This window comes from Erinaceus europaeus, chromosome 7 (assembly GCF_950295315.1).
Source record: "Erinaceus europaeus chromosome 7, mEriEur2.1, whole genome shotgun sequence".
NCBI classification, from domain to species: Eukaryota; Metazoa; Chordata; class Mammalia; order Eulipotyphla; family Erinaceidae; genus Erinaceus; species Erinaceus europaeus.
In genome coordinates this window covers 127,100,836-127,120,786 of record NC_080168.1, presented here as the reverse complement: position 1 = coordinate 127,120,786, position 19,951 = coordinate 127,100,836, and the positions used below count along the sequence as shown (strand labels likewise).

The 19,951-nt window shown below is 51.0% G+C and overlaps 1 protein-coding gene across 1 annotated transcript in view; it reads right to left on the bottom strand.

Moving 5' to 3' along the window:
• Positions 1 to 19,951, bottom strand: part of PLXNC1 (plexin C1) — a 201,728-nt gene that overhangs the window by 140,703 nt on the left and 41,074 nt on the right. Inside the window, exons 3-4 of the mRNA XM_060195546.1 lie at positions 16,580 to 16,714; positions 14,100 to 14,200 (exon numbers count right to left, since the gene is read on the bottom strand). Coding sequence (XP_060051529.1) covers positions 14,100 to 14,200; positions 16,580 to 16,714 — 236 coding nt within the window. The remainder of the gene's footprint in view (positions 1 to 14,099; positions 14,201 to 16,579; positions 16,715 to 19,951) is intronic.

Here is a 19,951-nt window from a genome sequence, read left to right as displayed (position 1 = left end):
AGGCAGTGTCTGCTGAACAGGCGTATTGCTGTCTCCCAGCACACCTGGGCTCATGGCAGCTTTCCCGTGGAAGGGGCACAACAACTCTGTTCTGCAGGGTGAGCACTGAAGAACCCTGGAGGCTTTCTCTGCTACAGTTCACCTTTCAGAGTGACAGTCTGGCCTGGAGTAGCTCAGGCTACAAAAATAGTGGCTTCGGGCTTGCCTGGTACCATGGGCCACCCTGGTCAAGTTGTGGGGCTGCGGCAGCCCTGGCGTGGAGGGGAGGGTCCCTGCGAGTTAGGACGGGCGCTGGCGAGGCTGGAAGAAGGAATGCCTCGAGAGGGAAGGCTGGCGTCAAAACAGGAGAGTAATGTTAAGAGTGGAAATGCCGAAGACAAATAACGGGACGCTTTTGCTTGTTTGTCTGTCCCGGGGGGGGGGGGGCGTGTGGAAAGCAGATGTTGGCCTTCACATTTCAGGTCTTCTCTTCTTCGTTCAACTCTCCTTTATGGCTGGAGAGGCAGCTCATGAGAGTAGAGCACATACCCTGCATGCCCGAGGCCTGGGCTGACCTCCCCCAGACACACACACACTGCATGTCCAAGGCCTGGGCTCACCCCCCCCCCCCCAGACACACACACACTGCATGCCCAAGGCCTGGGCTCACCCCCCACCCAGACACACACACACACTGCATGCCCAAGGCCTGGGCTCACTCCCCCCCCAGACACACACACACACTGCATGTCCAAGGCCTGGGCTCACCCCCCCCCCCAGACACACACACACTGCATGCCCAAGGCCTGGGCTCACTCCCCCCCCAGACACACACACACTGCATGTCCAAGGCCTGGGCTCACCCCCCCCCCAGACACACACACTGCATGTCCAAGGCCTGGGCTCACTCCCCCCCCCCAGACACACACACACTGCATGTCCAAGGCCTGGGCTCACCCCCCTCCAGACACACACACACTGCATGCCCAAGGCCTGGGCTCACCCCCCACCCAGACACACACACTGCATGTCCAAGGCCTGGGCTCACTCCCCCCCCAGACACACACACACTGCATGTCCAAGGCCTGGGCTCACTCCCCCCCCAGACACACACACACTGCATGTCCAAGGCCTGGGCTCACCCCCCCCCCCAGACACACACACACTGCATGCCCAAGGCCTGGGCTCACTCCCCCCCCAGACACACACACACTGCATGCCCAAGGCCTGGGTTCACCCCCCTCCAGACACACACACACTGCATGCCCAAGGCCTGGGCTCACTCCCCCCCCCCCCAGACACACACACACTGCATGCCCAAGGCCTGGGCTCACTCCCCCCCACCAGACACACACACACTGCATGCCCAAGGCCTGGGCTCACCGCCCCCCCCAGACACACACACACTGCATGCCCAAGGCCTGGGCTCACTCCCCCCCCCCCCAGACACACACACACTGCATGCCCAAGGCCTGGGCTCACTCCCCGCCCCCAGACACACACACACTGCATGCCCAAGGCCTGGGCTCACTCCCCCCCCAGACACACACACACTGCATGCCCAAGGCCTGGGCTGACCTCCCCCAGATACACACACACTTCATGCCCAAGGCCTGGGCTCACCTCCTCCCCCAGACACACACACATTGCATGCCCGAGGCCTGGGCTCACCACCCCCCCCCCCGACATACACACACTGCATGCCTGAGGCCTGGGCTCACTCCCCAGACACCCACACCCTGCATGCCCGAGGCCTGGGTACACACACACACACACACACACACACACACACACACACACACACACTGTATGCCCGAGGCCAGGGCTCACCCCCCCAGACACACACACTGCATGCCCGAGGCCTGGGCTCACCCCCCCACACACACACTGCATGCCCGAGGCCTGGGCTCCCCCCCAAGACACACACACACTGCATGCCTGAGGCCTGGGCTCACCCCCCCGCCCCAGACACACACACTACATGAGATGGCAGACTGCTGCTTGGGTCCTGCTCTCACTCTCAATTAAAAAAACAAATCACATTTTGTGTTGTTGTCATCGTCATCGTGATCCAAAAAGCTTGCTGCTCAAGGAGTCCTTTGTAAGAAAACCCCGTGTAAAAATATACCCTTGTGTGGGGCCTCGGAACTGACTGTACGAAACAAATGCTCTGAAAAATAAATTAGGCGATTAAAAAGGTCTTTGCCAGCAGAGCTGGGCCTCAGGCCGTCCGCACCCAGCCACTACTATTGCTGCCGCTCCTGCTGTAACCAGGCTCTGTTCCAGGCACGTCTCTGCCAGCTGCTGCGTGGAGCCCTACGTGGAGACTTTGTGCCCAGGCACAGCTTGTACTGCCTGGGGTCTGGGTTGGGAGCACAGGATGTGGGGTGGTGGCCACGGACCACTTCCACTTCCTGCCTCCTGACCGTCTTCAGACCTGCTTGGACCACCTTGGTCAAGAGGTCCATGTCCTCCAGCCCCCAGCTCTGGATGGATACGGCAACCCCCCCCACTCAGATCAGGTCTCCCTTGTAGATGCAGGTGACGTCAAACACGGTGAATTATTATTATTATTTTTTTGCTTCCAGGGTTATTGCTGGGGCTCAGTGCCTGCACCATGAATCCATTGCTCCTGGAGGCCATCTTTTCCCCCTTTTGTTGCCCTTGTTGTTGTAACCTTGTTGTGGTTATTATTGTTATTGTTGATGCCATTCGTTGTTGGATAGGACAGAGAGAAATGGAGACAGATAGGGGGAGAGAAAGACAGACACCTGCAGACCTGCTTCACCACTGTGAAGCAACTCCCCTGCAGATGGGGAGCCCGGGGGCTCAAACCAGGATCCTTATGCCAGTCCTTGCGCTTTGTGCCACGTGCGCTTAACCCGCTGCGCTATCGCCTGACTTCCCCTTTTTTGCCTCCAGGGTTATTGCTGGGGCTCAGTGCCTGCACCATGAATCCACTGCTCCTGAAGGCCATCTTTCCCCCCCTTTTGTTGCCCTTGTTGTGGTTATTATTGCCATTGTTGATGTTGTTCATTGTTGGATAGGACAGAGAGAAATGGAGAGAGGAGGGGAAGACAGAGAGGGGGAGAGAAAGACAGACACCTGCAGACCTGCTTCACTCCCCTGAAGCGACTCCCCTGCAGGTGGGGAGCTAGGGGCTCGAACTGGGATTCTTATGCCAGTCCTTGCGCTTTGCGCCATGTGCTCTTAACCCAATACGCTACCACCCAACACCCAATGAATGAGTTTTTACGGCCCCTCCTCCCCACCACCCCCTGCTACTGCTACAGGTCTGCCTTCTCCCAGCAGAAAACTTTTTGTCTTGTGTGTGTGTGTGTGTGTGTGTGTGTGTGTGTGTGTGTGTGTGTGTGTGTGTGCCTCTAGGGTTATTGCTGGGGCTTGGTGCCTGCATTACGAATCCTCTGCTCCTGGCGGCCATTTTTCCCCCTTTTGTTGCCCTTGTTAATCATTGTTGCTGTTATTACTGCCATTATTGTTGGATAGGACAGAAAGAAGTAGAGAGAGGAGGGGAAGACAGAGAGGGAGAGAGAAAGATAGGCACTTCACTGCTCATGAAGTGACCTTCCTGTAGGTGGGGAGGCGGGGGCTCGAACCGGGATCCTTACACAGGTCCTTGCGCTTTGTGCCATGTGCGCTTAACCCGCTGCGCCACCGCCCAACTCCCCTTGTCTTGTTTTGATGACTTTTTTAAAGCCATCTCATGACCCCCACCAACCTCTTGTAAAATAAGGCAACACAATCACAGCCGTCTCATCAGCTTTGGGAAAGCAGCCCGGAGCTGAGTCTTTCCTGAAACCTGTGCCCATTTGGTCATACAGGTATAAAACTTCAACAAGAATTTGGCCTTCTCTCTCTCTCTCTTCCTCCCCCTCTCTCTTTCTCCCCATCCCTACCCTTCCTCTTAAGGGGTACAACAGTGATTTTTCAGACTGGCCCAGAGACTGATTCTAAAAGATCTAGCATATGCAAAGTAGAATAGAAACAGAAGCCACGTTTGGTCTTGTCCACTTCACTGGTGGACCAGGCGCTCTCACCCGTTAATTACTGCCACCCTACATCCTTTGTGTCTGGAATGCCTTTCATTTATTTAATGCCCACTGCTTAGCAAGCTGCCATTTCTCAAGCACCTGTCAGCTCTAGTATTTATGTGTGTCAGGAGGATGCTTTTGTAGGTTTTATTTGCAGTAAACCCATCTCCAAAGGTTTTCTGCTAAAAAACCTTCCTCTTCTCCCCCCACACCCCCATTAACTTCACATTCCATACCATTTTACTAAATATTTTTCTTCGAACATTTTGGTGTTCACATGGTGGGTGGGTGGTGATGGGGGGCAAACACAGACTGGATCTTGTCATCACACCAGAAAGTTTCTTTGAGACACACACATCAGATATGCCTTAATGTTTTGTTTTTCATTCAGACTTTGGACAATAGTAGACTTGCCATTTCAATAGACATCGTTGGAGATCTGCGTATTTGTGAATAGTCTCTTGCACATTTGGAAAAAAATAAACCAATGGACAATAAAAAAATAAATGCAAATAAGCAGTAGGTACTCATTAACTGGCTAACAACACAACCACAGTATCTTTCCAGCACTTCCAGCATATCTGATGGGCACTGACTGGCTGCAGTTGTTGGGCCCACGTGACAAATGACCTCCGCTGAGGCTTACCAGCAAGTGAAGACCTCAACCTGCTACCAGGGGCTGTGTGATGGCCAGGCCACTGTTGACATGCCAGGAGCGTGCACAAGAATATAAGCAAATGGTCGAGGACAGGGCCTGGGTACAGTATCATCCGTAGGCTTGAGCTGTCCCTGACAGGTGCACACCCTATGCAGAATGGACGGATCCATCCCTAAAAACAAGTGGAGTTTTTCCTATGGGAAAGAGAGAAATTGAGATGGGAGGAGGAGATGAGAGAAGAGAGAGAAGGAGAGACACCTGCAAACCTGCTTCATCACTTGTTTGTTGAAGCCTCCCCTATAGAGGTAAGGACTGAGGACTTGAACCTAGGTCCTCCTGCATGGTACTGTGCACTCTTGTCAGCACCGGAGCCAGGACCCTGTTTCTGCATAGGATCAGCAATCTGGCTGTGACCAACGCAAACGGCCCCATGACCATGGTAGGAGGTGGGAAGGTATGTGAAACTTGCGGAACAGCTAGCTGGGAGATGACGGGGGTGGGGGGAGGGTATGGCAGGGGGACATGGTGGATGACACGGGGGATATGACAGGAAATCTCTTTTTTATAAAGCAGACCCAAAGGCAGTGACCCAGGAGAGGGCAGAGCTCGGAAGTGTGGTACAGTGAATGCCATCTATCTAAGCCGCCATCAGGATACTCTTCTCCCAGCACAAACATGATCATGTCAGGCTCCTTTAATAGATTCACCAGGACTGACCAATGATGAACAATAACAAAGTCCAGTCTTGGAGCCTTTGTATCCTGGTTCCACCCAGTGCCCCCATCCACTTCCTTCCTCGTGGGCCAGTGCTGACGTGGCCTCATTCAGTCGGCCTCAGAAGCCCTTGCCTTGTACCTCCCACCCTCTTCTTCTTGGATGCACGTGTGCTTAGATTTCATAGCCTACATTTTCAAGCTTGGTCACTACTAAAAGCTCTCTGCTCTGGGCTTCCGCCATCACACTCGCTAAATCACATGAGTACTAACAACACCCAGACACCGGGCCTGGGACTCTGTGCACATGACCTGCTCTAATTCTCCCCGCAACCTTGCCGTGCAGGTGGAAGAGACTTAGAGACTCGGCACAGCGAAGACAAGACCCTCACAAGTCACACAGAAGTACTGATTGCACTGTGAGCCTGCTGGCTCTGGGACCTGCTCTGTTCCCGCTGCACTGCTGGGGGTCCCACCTTCCTCTGTCTGCTTCCCCACTCTGTGAGTGACAGCTTTGTTCTTCTGCTCACCCAAGCTAGACACTCCCACTCACTCCTTGTAACATCAACACCAAGGTCGCTGCCCTGCTAGGAAAAGGGTGCTGACTCACCCTGTGTCCTCTAAGACTGGACTTCTGGACTCCCAGAAGTCCTACCCCATCTAACTTTGGTGCCTGTCTTTGGGGCCCCAACCTTGCACCTGGACTGAGGCAGCGACGCAGCCAGAGCCTGGCACACGTCTGGGAATCATTTATTCATTTACTTGTTGAGCACTCAAGATCAAGGGAGAAAGAATACATCTTCCAGAAAACCAGTGGCCACCTTGATATTTTATTTTTCATTTTACAACCCTATTTTTAGAGTGTCAGGCTCACGGGGGAGTTCAATTAATCACCAAGTCCTGTCAATTCTGTCTTCCATGTAGCTTTTAAATCCACCCACTTGCTTCCATGACACTATCATCTCTCTAATTCAGTCCCCAGTTTCTTGCTGGTTTATAAGCACCTTGTAGGGGATCTGTCTGCTTCCAGTAGGGGGTCCCCTCTGGCCTCTCCTGCACTGGGATGTTTGTTCCAACGCAAACCTCTGATACAGGACTCTCTTCTGACTGACTTCCTGCGTCAGCTTGCCAGGGTTCTTTTAGCAAGACCCACATTCACTAGCATGTGCTATAAGACAAGCCTCACCTGCCCCCTGCCCTTCTGACCCCCACCTGCAGGGCTCCACGCCGAGGGCCGAGGGCTGAGGGCCTGGCCAGGCTTTTCCTGCAACTCCAGACTTTGGCTCAGCCTGTCCCAGTCAAGTCCCCGGGTGCCTCATTACCTGGTTGGTATTACTCAAGCTTCAGACTAGACACTGCTTCCTCTAAAACATCTTCCTTGCTCTTTGAAGTCTGGGCTAGATTTTCTTTCTAATTATGAGAGGGAGAGGGGGGGAGAGAGAGAGGGAGGGAGGGAGGGAGAGAGAGAGAGAGAGACATCACAGTGCAGCTTGGGTGGTATTTGGTGGTGGTGCTGGGATCCTGGACACTGTACGTGCTTAATATCTGATGTTGATGGACTTTGTGCCTGAGGTTCAGAGGTTCTGGGTTTGATTTCTGATACTATACAAAAGGCCAGAGGCAGAGCCAAGCAGTCCTCTGATGGAATAACATAAATGAATACAAGGTGAGCTGTATGACTGAGTCTGAGTACTGGCCACCGACAGGTCTGTGTCCTTAGCCAGGATGCAGATTCCTTAAGACAAGAAGGGCACCTGACTTCTCCCAGCAGCGCCCAGTCACCCCACTTTCCACACTGGGCTCTTGGTAGACATTCAACAAATATTTGTTGAAGTGAAATAAATTTAATTTTGGAGGCTGACTTGGAAACCAGTCCTGCATTTCTGACTTTGTTTCTATGGAGAAACGCATCCTGGGTGCCAAATAAAATTGCAAATGAACTTTTGGAACTTCACCCATTCGCTGGCTTGGGGCCACCAGCTTTGTGGAAACCCCTAGCTGAACACACACACTCTGCTCTCCAGTACGGCAGAAGCCGAGAAGCTGTCCCAAATCCAAGAGGTTCAGCCTGCAGAGATGCACTTCCCACCCACACGAAAAATCCAGCACAGGTTGGAATGTGAGGTTCCAACAATAAAATCCGAGACTTCTCGGGGCTCATTGTTTATTTAATTGCTTTTTATCTGCTTATATAGGAGGACTATTCTTAACAGCCGATCCAAAGGAAGTTAAGATCATTACCTTGGGCCCCTCATCCACTTTCTAGACACAAATGCAAGAAAGCTCAACCTTCTCAAAAGAGAAAATAAGTTATTTTTTCTAAATAAATCGGTGACATTTAAAATAAACACAGTGGGATGCTGTACAGTTATAAGAAAACATTCCCCTTTAGAATTCCTAATTTTGAATGGTACTGGGAGTTTCAAGTGAGTCACAGATCTGGGGCTTAGTTTTATTTCATCTAAGGTCAGAAGCAAGCCAGTGTGAAAGCAAGTGATCTGACATGTCTGGGAAGAAGCATTAAGTCCACAGATCTGGAATGTTTTAGGATGTGCAACACACCAGCCTCCACTTGCCACTGGCCAAGTTTCCCAATCACTCTAGTCTACTCCATCCAGTGAATGTATTTTTGAAGCCCTACTATGTGCTGGGCACCGCTCTGTACTGTGCAGGTACAGCCCTAAGCAAGGCAGACCAGGTCCCTCTGGCCCTGCTGCTGTTACCGTCTTTACGGTAGAGGCAGAGACACACAGACACTGCAGACAGAGGTGAAGTCATGAGGAAAGTAAGACAGAGGTGTCATTCTGAGTGAGGCTGGGCTGTTCTGGGCTGGCTAGTGAGATGGACATGGAAGGAAGAGCCAGCCATGGGGAGGTCTGTGGAGGAAGACACTAGACGGAAGAGGGAGCAAGCTTGGTATATTCCCTTTCTTTCTGTTTCTAGGCTAAGCTGGGGCTCATGCCAGCAGTACAGATCCACGGCTCCTGGTGACCATCCCCTTCCTTCTCCTCTCCCTCTCCTCTCCCTCTCCCTCTCCTCTCCCTCTCCTCTCCTCTCCCTCTCCTCCCTCTCCTCCCCTCCCTCTTCTCTCCTCTCCCTCTCCTCCCCTCCCTCTCCTCTCCTCTCCTCTCCTCCCCTCCCCTCCCCCTTCTCTCCTCTCCCTCTTCTCTCCTCTCCTCTCCTCTTCTCTCCTCTCCTCTTCTTTCCTCTTTTCTGCTCTCGCTCTCCCTCTCCTCTCCTCTCCTCTCCTCTCCCTCTTCTCTCTTCCCCTCTCCTCTCCTCTCCTCTCCTTCTCCTCTCCCCTCCTCTCCTCCTCTCCCTCTCCTCTCCTCCCCCTCTCCTCTCCTCTTCCTATCGTCTCCCTCTCCTCTCCCCTCCTTTCCCTCTCCTTCCCTCCCCTCTCCTCCCCTCTCCTCTCCTCTCCCTCTCCTTCCCCCTCCCCTCCCCCTCCCCCTCCCCCTCTCCTCTCCTCTCCTCTCCTCTCCTCTCCTCTCCTCTCCTCTCCTCTCCTCTCCTCTCCTCTCCTCTCCTCTCCTCTCCTCTCCTCTCCTCTCCTCTCCTTGTTACTGGATAGGACAGAGGGAAATTGAGAGGGAAGGAGAGGGGAGAAAGAAAGACAGACACTTGCCAACCTGCTTCACCACTCCTGAAGTGTCCCCCCTGCAGGTGGGGAGCGGGCGCTCCAACCTGGATCCTTGTGCAGGTCCTTGCGCTTAGTACTATGTGTGCTTAACCAGGTGCACCACTGCCCGGCCCCCAGCTTCGTATAATCCTGAGCCGGAAAGCCAGCCAGTGTGACACAGGCTGAGTGAACCAAGGGGGTAGGGGGTGGCACAGCCACTGGCAAAGAAAATCAGACTGGATTCTGAGGGGAGCCATGGAGACTATTAAGCTGGGACTTAGGGGGCTGGGCAATGGCACAGCCGCTACAGTACAGCCCCTGCCACGCGCAAGGACCCAGGTTCAAGCTCCTGGTCCCCACCTGTAGGGGGAAGCTTCACAAGCAGTGAAGTAGTGCTGCTTTCTTTCTCTCTCCCCTTCACCTTCCCTATCCTTAATTCCTCTACGTCTCTAACAAAGAAAGAGAGAAAGAAAGAAAGAAAGAAAGAAAGAAAGAAAGAAAGAAAGAAAGACAACATGGTCTCCAGGAACAATGGATCCCTCCTACAGGCGCAGAGGCCTGACGATAATCCTGGTGGCAATTTTAATAAAAGCTGGAGTTTGGTCTAGGTTTTGAAAAGGCTCAGTCTTCTTGGGGAAGGGCACAGGAGTAGGGCAGAAGCAGGGGAAGCACTCGGTGGGATGCCATAGACGGCGACCACTCTCAGGCCCGCCGTGAGCAGAGCCCTGGCCTCTTCCGCGGCCTCTTCCCTGGCTGTTCACCTTCCAGCTGAAGCCAGGCTCTCCTCTGAGGACACAGCTCCCCTACAGCCCAGTCACGGGCTGGGCACCCGCTTCTTCTCACCCGTCAGAGGTGTCCTCCTTGTGTCTTACTGCCTCTTCTGGATGACTCATCTTCCCTCTTTCCAAGCCTGCCCCCCCATGCCCCAGCTCTGACACCCACGCTAGCAGACCACCAGTCCACACCACCCTACCTCGTTCGTGGTGGGCGACGTACAGACCACCCCGTGGCCAGTTCTTTAATCTGGTCTTGCAGACTCAGCTCCTCTCTTCCCACAGCACGATTCCTGCCATGCGTGGTGGCTGCAGTTCCCACAGACCAGCTCATACCTTCTCGGCCAACAGTGTTGTACAAATGACTTCAGCTACACACGCAAGCCAGGCCGGGTCACTGCCGCTGACTCCACCCCACCCGGGGCTTCACTTCCAAGCTCTCACAGCAGGCCGGCCACACACACTCCCATTTTAGCTCCTTGTCCTCAGCAGCTGCGGCCTCTGGTACCCTGGCAGGTCCCACTACCTCTCTCTTTTTAGGCCCTTGTGCTAGGCCTTAGAACACACGTCTAGGGAGTCGGGCGGTGGCGCAGCAGGTTAAGCGCACGTGGAACAAATCGCAAGGACCGGCGTAAGGATCCAGGTTCTAGCCCCCGGCTTCCCACCTGCAGGAGAGTCGCTTCACAGGCAGTGAAGCAGGTCTGCAGACATCTATCTTTCTCTCCCCCTCTCTGTCTTCCCCATCTCTTTCCATTTCTCTCTGTCTTATCCAACATGTCTCCCCACCTGCAGGGGAGTCGCTTCATAGGTGGTGAAGCAGGTCTGCAGGTGTCTATCTTTCTCTCCTCCTCTGTCTTCCCCTCCTCTCTCCATTTCTCTCTGGACTATCCAACAATGACGACATCAATAACGACAACAATGTTAAACAACAAGGGCAACAAAAGGGAAAATAAGTAAATAAATATAAAAAAAGAAAAATAAAGAAAAGAATACACTTCTAGCTCCGAGTCTGGGGTCCGCACGCCGGTGTCTGCTCCTGACAGGAGATTGGCATGCTCAGGGTGGCACAGCTGCAGGCCTGGTATGTGCATCTGCATGGGCTCTGTTTTCTGCTTATCCAGTTCCTGCAGAGACTCTCAGCCTGCTGCCCTTCTCTTCCCTCTGGACGCATCTCCCAGCAAGGTCCAGCTCTATGTAACTAAATGTAACTTCCTCGGCCTCGGCCCCGTGTTCCCGTTGCCCGACCGCTCTCACTCCAGCAGCGAGACTGTGAGCCTCCAGTGGACTGGAGTGTTCCAAAGTGCTCTTTGGAAGTGTTTCTCCAGCTCCCTTCTCTCACCCACACCACTTCATCCCTTCTTTCTCTTGCTCCCTTCAAAGCTTTGGGGGTTTCCGCCCCATCTCACACTCTCGATCAAAGCCACTCCAACACTGGCCATGCTTTACTGCCTGCTGCTGGTAGCGGCTCCCACAACCCGACGAACTTTCCTGCCTGCCTGGCCACTCAGTTGGCACGCCAGGCCAGGCCAGTTTCTTTCACACTCGCTGACTTCCTCTCTCTCTCCCCCCTTTTTTGCCCTTGTTCTTTATCGTTGTTGTTGTTGTTATTATCGTTATCGTGGTTGTTGGACAGGACATAGAGAAATGGAGAGAGGAGGGGAAGACAGAGAGCAGGAGAGAAAGACAGACACCTGCAGACCTGCTACGCTGCCTGCTGGAGTGACCCCCTGCAGGTGGGGATCCCGGAGGCTCAAACCGGGATCCTGATGCCCATCCTTGTGCTTTCTGCCATGCGTGCTTAACCTGCTGCACCACTGCCCGACTCCCTGACTCTTCTGTCTCCTGCATCACCAGCTCTCCCCTCTCTTCTGCAACTTCCCCAATAGGAACTCTTGTTTCACGTGCTTTTATACAGCAGAACTCCTAGGACTTCATTGTCTTATTTATGTATTTATTTATTTATTTACCTGACTGCCGAGGAGTGAGCTAAGCACCTCTGGGCACGATACTGCTGAGTGGCCTCCCTCAACCAACCTTCTAAATTCCACATATTTAGAAGGAGAGACGGACAGACGGACGGAGAGAGGCGAGAGAGAGACACCCAAAGCACAGACCCACCACCCCCAGGACTTCACCCGCCCTGCTTTGCCCCCACGTTCTCCGCACAGCTCCTCTGGCCACTGCCCTCTCTCTTCTCATTTCTCCCTCCCACCACTGCCCTCACCATGGCAACCAACCAACACCTGCTAAGTCCCGTGGGCTGATTCTCCCCTCTTCTTGTCTGACCACCCGGGACACTCCAGCACAGAGGAGCTGCTCTCTCCTTTCTCCACCTGATTCCCAGGACTGTTCTTTTTCTCTTTGTCTCTCCCCTCCCCATTACAGTTTCCTGCTCATCTCCTTGAACCCTGAGCATGGCTCAGTTCTCCCAGCTGCTTCTCCCCCAGAAAACACTCACTCCAGCCCTCCTCTGAGCTGAAGCCTTCATTATCCATCACCAAACATACTACTGACTCCCAAAGTCTTAGTCTTAGCCTGCCCCTCCCCCGTGAATGCCAGAGCCGGCCTCGCCAATCCAGCAGCCACCACGGACCACCACCCACCACTGAGTTAACTCCTGCATGTACAGCTCTGTGTGTACGGATGGGGGATGCGTGGACGGGCAGATCGGAAGGACCGTGGGGACACTGCTTAGTGGGTGTGTGGCAGTCAAATGCTGTTTGCCATCAGTTCATTTCTTAAAGCCTAGTCTTGAGCAGACGACAAGAAGAAAGACATTCCTACCCAATTACAATTATTCATGAGAATTTTCCTGGCCCTGCTTCTTTTGTCTGCCAGGGATTCTGACGGAAGAAGAAGAAGCCCGCTAAGAGAGCGCGGCAAAAGGCAGAAGGCAATTATGCTTCTCCTGCACCCGCCGCAGCTTTGGACTTCCTCCGTGAACTCTTAAATCAATCCCAGCCCCTTATTTTTAGTTTGCTCCTTGAACCTCTTGCTTACAGCCTATCTCTCCCTCCCCTCACTGTTCATTTATTTCTCTTGGTTTCCTCTCTCCAGAAGCTTCCAGATCCTCTTCCTTGTCCTTCCCCACCCCCTTTCTATTGCCAAACTGCCTCCCTCCTTGCTCAGCCTACAGCTTCTCTGTACCTACTCTGCTCCTTCTGATCCTTTTTCACCTTTCAAAAACTGAAAGCACCAAACTGACAGACACTGTTATGGTTTTTTTTTTTTTTTCCCCTCTCTCCTCCTTGCTTCTATAGTGAAAGCTGGGTTGCCATGGCAACAGCGGATCCAACCAGGCCCGGTCCCTGCGAATGAGGATGCTAGGAGTTGCCATGGTGAGAGAGGAAGCCGCTACAAGTCACCCCTGAGCCTGGCTGGGTCACGACTGTCATAATTCAGGTCCAGGCTGGCCAGATCCTGTACGGCGGCAGACCTGCGGCTGCAGGCAGCGTGGGAGAAAACACCATCGGGAACCCCAGCTCCAAGGTGCTGGTGGAATCCTCGGCACTGAGGGTCCATTTGGAAATGTTCAAGCGACCTGGTCCTTCCCTCTTCTTGGAGAGAGAACCTTTTGCCTCCCTTTTGAGTCTTGGAGAACTTGGTAAAAAAAAAAAAAAAAAAAAAAGTCACAGGAAAACTGAAAGCCCAGCCAGAATTCTCTCTTGCTTGATGTCACAGAGCCACCTGCCCCACCCCACCTGGGGCCACCCTCCTGGGGACCCAGCCAAATGACTTAGCAGCACTGGCACAAGCGGGGACCATCTCTGAGAATTAATTAGCGTGGCTGCTGGGTTTGCCTGAGGATGTTTCTCCCCTGGGGACGTGCTCTCTGGGTTGGAGAGAACTCTGCCGGAGCCAACCTGCGCTGCTGCTTACTCAGCGACGTGGGAGAGGAACCAGGCACTCTTGGCTGAGCGGGAACGCAATGCAATGCCTTTATTGATCAGCGAAAACGCATTTATATCTTCTGAAACGGAAGTGGCAGGTCGGAAAAGGAAATGGGTAGGAGAGGGGGTGGAGAGGAGAAAAGAGCCGGGGAAAGTAACAAGCTTCCATCTAACCAGTGGGGATTAAACCAATGCCCTGCAGGCAGGGCGGGTCTCAGGCAAAACAATGATTATGTAAATAGACCACAGCAATACAGGGGACCTGCTGTAATGACCAACAGGTGGTGATATTTTAGTCTCCAAAGATCTCAGTCCCCCCCCCCCCCCAACCCTTCAATGGCAAGGGGTTGGCCACACAGGGCAATAAGTGTTCTGCGGCACATGAGTTGCTGAGAAAGAATTCAGGAAGTACCTTTGCACCGAGTGGCACCAGCCGCAGTGAGGGTCCCCCGCTGCCAGACACTCCGAGCAAGACTGGTGCTTGCCGCAGTTTGCCACCAGGACCCTCCTCACCTAGAAAGACAGCAAGTCAGATGGAACTGTGAGTGGTGCCGGGAAGACTCCAGTCTTACCTGAAACAGGGGTTCAGAGGTTCAGAGGGCACTGTACCCCAGGGCCACCTGACCATCTCCACCCTGAGGTCCCTGGGCAGGGCGGAGGCTCTCAAATTCCAGTCTAAGGAGCAGTTTAGCAGAGTCACTGGGAAAAGAAATATCTAGGACATCTTTGTTTTTTGCCTCCAGGGTTATTGCTGGGGCTCGGTGCCTGCACCATGAATCCACCGCTCCTGGAGGCCATTTCTTCCCTTTTTGTTGCCCTTGTTGCTTATCTTTATTGTGGTTATTGTTGTTGCTATTGCTGGATAGGACAGAGAGAAATGGAGAGAGGAGGGGAAGACAGAGAGGGGGAGAGAAAGATAGACACCTGCAGACCTGCTTCACTCCCCAATGCAGGTGGGGAGCCGGGGGCTTGAACCAGGATCCTTACGCCAGTCCTTGCACTTTGCGCCATGTGAGCTTAACCAACTGAGCCCACCACACAGCCCCCAGACTTTTTTTTTTTTTGAGAACAATGGACTCTGGTACACACATAACACCACGCAGCGAAGAGAACAATAACCAGAGTACGTGTGTTATTTACTGCACAGTGATGCCTCTGACCCCATGCTGTGGCTGTCAGTGACCACATATACTCATGGATGGGACAGGGCATGTTAGTTTGTTACTCTCACTCCAGGAGTCTAGAGAAAGACCTTCCTTAGGTTTGCTTTCTCCCGGGGGTGACACTGGCTCACCCAGCACCTCGCCAAAAGATGATCTCTGTAGGAAATATAAAAATAACCAATGGATGCTCAGCTGAAAATCCTTCCCAGGACCTGACTCTGAATGGCAGAAGCCTAGTACTTCTCACTGTCCAGAAAGTGAGGTGCTCACTGAGCTTCCCAGCCTGGAGACTTGGCCTCCAGGGAAGTTTGTAATGATGATTTATGGGCAATTTGCAATGTTTCAAAAATGCTGAATGGAAAAAAAAAACATGCACACATTAAGCAAGTTCCAAGCATCTGTGCTTTAAGATGGAATTTTATCAGCTCTGGTAGCACAGCCAGTACTCTGGTTGGCACTTTGGAGATGCCCTTGATAAACCCAGCCTGAGAATGGAATTGTTACTTAATACACGCCATTTGTGGAGCAGTGGGAAGCCAGGGGGAGAAACATCACAGACAGTGCCTGAGTGGTGGGACAGGCTGGCCGAGAAGGTTTTGCAGGGGGAAGATCCCGGGCACCCAGGCATATGAGCCCCGGGTGTGGTCACCTCAGTGGGGTCATGTTGTAGAAGGGAGCTCCCAACATGCAAAGGGCAATGTGGTCTTTGTAGGATGGCAGAAATATGCCCTCTAATAGCAACCCAGACGAGTGCTGCTGCTGTTCGCTTTAGAACCATTATGAGAAAATGAAGGACAACAAGGGCAGCCTGGGGGCATCTGGCACTTGCATTATGTAACTGTGCGGGCCTAGATCATCTCTTGGGCACTAGCCGGAGGCCTCAGGCCGAAACCACCGTGTCAGAAGGGTCCTTCAGCTCCCATGACTGTGGGATGTGATCTCGTTTGTCACAGGCTTTAAGATCAAGGCAGAGCTTGGCCCCAGCTTTGCCGAGGCCCAACCTATACACGTATATATCCATGAGCAGGTGACTTGACCTCTCCGACCCTCAGGGTCATTTTACCTCATGAAATTACTAGCATCTGTTACTAGCACGGTTTATTTTGCCTGTATGGATGCAACTCTTGGCATTCAGACAGAGCTCCCTTATACCACCACCCAGCATACGGTCTGTAGGGGCTCCATATATACACCCCACCTTTGTTGAAAGCACCTTAGGAAAATGAAGCAAGTGTAAAAAGAAGCCTTTTACTTCAGTAAGCAGACATTATTAGACCTAAACAGCCTGATAAATTAACAGAGGGAGGGTAAATGCCATATATCTCCGGGCTCATGAATGTGCATGAGACGGTGGCCTGATATTAACCCCTAACTCCACAGCCAGTCCCATTGGGCATTTCATAAACGCCATCTAACCCCAAGCTCAGGGCCCATGCAATCAATGTGAAAATTTGTTTACCTTGCTGATTATGTCCCCATATGCAGTCATACCCTCTGAAAAACTTGGCACAGGAAATATAGCCAATAATAAAATAGTCTAAACAGGTAGTATTTCTCACTTATTGACAGTGGGGTTTTTAATTCTGTGCCTGTGGACCAGTGCAGATCTTCTCAGAGCCTATAGCTCTGTTTAAACTTCCTAGTTCAAAGTAAAAGCTTCACCACTAGATAATGAAGTCAATTAATTTTTATTCGTAAGTCTGTAGCAATAACTAGCATTTCCACCTACCTCCTTCCCAGCTGTTAAGTAGATGTAGATATTCTTCTCAGGGTGAGGAACAAGTTTGTAGAAAACAGGTGTTTCTTCTTTAATTTCATAGATAACCTCAGGACAATTTGAAGTCAGATTTTCACCAAGAATAACCTATTTTTTTCAAAACAGAAATATGATGTCTTTTTAATAATTTGAACATCAGGGTGGCAAAACTTACAACTTAATTCTAAAACCCCATCCTTTCTCCTTCTACATGCTGGCTAAGGCATGTGTTCCTTAATTATCCTCTCGTGGCTCATTCTTCAACAAGGCTGGTAACAACAATCACGGTGTTTCTGCTTTTGTAGAGGACACACACACACACACACACACACACACACAGAAAGAGAGAGAGAGAGAGAGAGAGAGAGAGGACACGTTACTCCTCAATGTTGGGCAGTGCCTTCTGTGGGTGCTTGTGCTCCATGATTCCTGATCATATCTAGTCTTCTGAGAAGCTAGAGTGACAACTTTGTTAGTGTCTTGCCAGGAGTGATCTTGAGACAAAAGGAAGCAAGTTCAATACACTTTCATGTGTTACCCTAGCTCTGCTATATGATTTCACATACCTGCTCATTTCATAGTTACCAGGCCAATGCAACCGGCCTCGATGTGTGTTTCTACATATAACAGGAACAGTGTTGGTTAGAGACTGCACAGTTTGCCCCACCTGCCATCATGAGCATCTACTGACCATCCACCGTGTTTGACAACACGGGAAACGACTATGGGCAGTGTGGGAAGGGGACGCCCGAGTAGAACGTGTGTGTGTGTGTGTGTGTGTGTGTGGGGGGGGGTGCTAACAGATAATTAACAATCAATAAGTAAATGATCAAATATATTAGAAAATGATGCACATAAAGATTAGATGAGGTAAGAGATTTAGAATGCATGCTCAGGGTGGGTATCATTGAGAAAGACCCACATTTATTTAGACACTTGTGGGCAATTAATAAGTGAGTCATTTAAATACTCTTCATAAGGGACTTGCTGGTGAGAAGGCCGTTAGATCTGGAGGGGTGCCAGCCTTAAGTAGGCTGAGCAAGGCAAAGTGATGGGAAAACTATACAGGTTAGGTCTGTGTCAAGATTCTCACTCTTACTCTAGGTGACACAGAAATGCTTAGCACACAATCAATGTTTAATAGACAACGACTCAGCTCTTCCTGGGGAAGGGCCACCTCTTCACCCCTTCATGTTTTTTTTTTTTTTGCCCCCCCCCCCAATCTATTGCTTTTCCCAGTATGACACTCTCAAAAGTGAAGGTCGGGGAGTGAAGGTGATCAGCCATTTGTCAGTTCTGATCCCTTCCAGATATAAATGTCTATTCATCTCTGTCACTGTGGGCAGTGGTGACTTAAGGCACACGGCCTGAAGAGAAAAAATGGCACCTGGGGTTTTCTACTGTCAATATTCATGCACCCGCATCATCAACATTAAGCCTGTACCCCCATATCCTTATGGAGATTATGGACTGACACTGCAAGTTCCCTTGATAAATTAGAGGCATGGAACAACCTAGGTCTTCGTCTTGCTGTATTCTGATAGTCTGTGGCAGTGACTTCCTTCTGTCATCTGCAACTTGCAAGTCAGAACTCACAAACTGCTCATTAAGCTCAATACCACTCTGTAAATAGTCAGTCCCTGCAATTAAATGTATTAACTAGCATGTTTTTCCAAGAGGAAACAGAAGCATTTAGGTCCTATAAGAGGTTGGATAGGCCTGTGCCTCAAATCACCTTAAAACAAACAAACAACTTTACATCTGCCCCATCCAATATGGCAGTCACTAGTTACATGTGGCTGTCCAAACACACATTTCTTTAGAATCACTAGCAGCGGCTAGTGATTTATTAAGAATGTGATCTAAGATATTTCCATTCTCATGGAAAGTTCTATTGGATAACACTGGCCTACAAGAGCCTGAGTCTAGGAAGACAGTCATAGGTACTGACCCAATGCAGACTTGCTGGACTTTTATCTCCATACTTCATTTAAAAAAAATTTTTATTCCCTTTTGTTGCCCTTGTTTTATTGTTGTAGTTATTATTGTTGTCGTCGTTGTTGGATAGGACAGAGAGAAATGGAGAGAGAAAGGGAAGACAGAGAGGGGGAGAGAAAGACAGACACCTGCAGATCTGCTTCACTGCCTGTGAAGCCACACCCCTGCAGGTGGGGAGCCGGGGTCTCGAACTGGGATCCTTATGCCGGTCCTTGTGCTTTGCGTCACCTGTGCTTAACCTGCTGCGCTACTGCCGGACTCCCTATCTCCACACTTCTTCTTTTTTTTCCCCTCCACACTTCTAAATCGTATCCTTTATTAATTAGATCTGGCAATTACTTTAGTTCTAGAAAGTAGCTATATAGAGGAAGGAAGAAAGAAGATAGTTGTCTCAAGTGAACTCAAAGAAAGGAAGTCGTTACTGAAATCATTCTTGAAGTATTCGTGACGTCTCGCTCGCTCGTTGGGCAGAACCACCTAGCATCCTTGATGATAAAGCTGAACTTGAATTTGACTAAACCTTTGGTGCTAACTGCCAGTGGGGTAACTGGGAAACAGAGTAGGAGAGCGCCTCAAGAAAGCAGACTGTCAGATTCACAATGTGACGCATGTCACGGGCCTACAGACTTCACTGCCTCAGTGAGTCGCTTACAAGTGAAAACAAGGAGGGAGGCCGCCACTTGGATTAAGACAGCAACTGAACTGGGGCCTTATTTGACTACCAGTTCGAGCACAAACAAATTTCAGAAGCTGTTTTTAACCCAATCCGGCAAATTTAGTTATGTGAACGTGGGAGTTGATAATTCTAAAAGAATTACTGGTAATTTTATTTGGGATAATAGCATTATGGTTATCGCAATTTAAGAAAATGAATACATATTTCATTATGCACCTTAGGAAAGACATAACGAAATGTATAGGGGTGAAGTGACAGTACCTGGGACTTGCTTAAAAACAAAAAAGGACCCCTCCTATCCTATGGTTTTGTTAATGTCTCCTTTCTTAAATAACAATAATAAAAAAAAAAGGAGTGGTCTGGGAGGTGGCCCAGTGGATAAAGCACTGGATTCTCAACCATGAGGTCCCGAGTTCAGTCCCTGGTAGCACATGTACCAGAGTGATGGTTCTTTCTCTCCTCCTCTCTCTCTCATGAAGAAAGAAAAGGAAGGAAGGAAGGAAGGAAGGAAGGAAGGAAGGAAGGAAGGAAGGAAGGAAGGGTAAAAAAGGAAAAACAATTCACAAAACACTGCCCACTTCCAGCGAGTAAGGAGCTGCACTGTTATTTTTACTGGGATCATTTTATTGACTCTTCCAGCATGGCTGAAGCAGTTGAATAGGAGCTAGAAA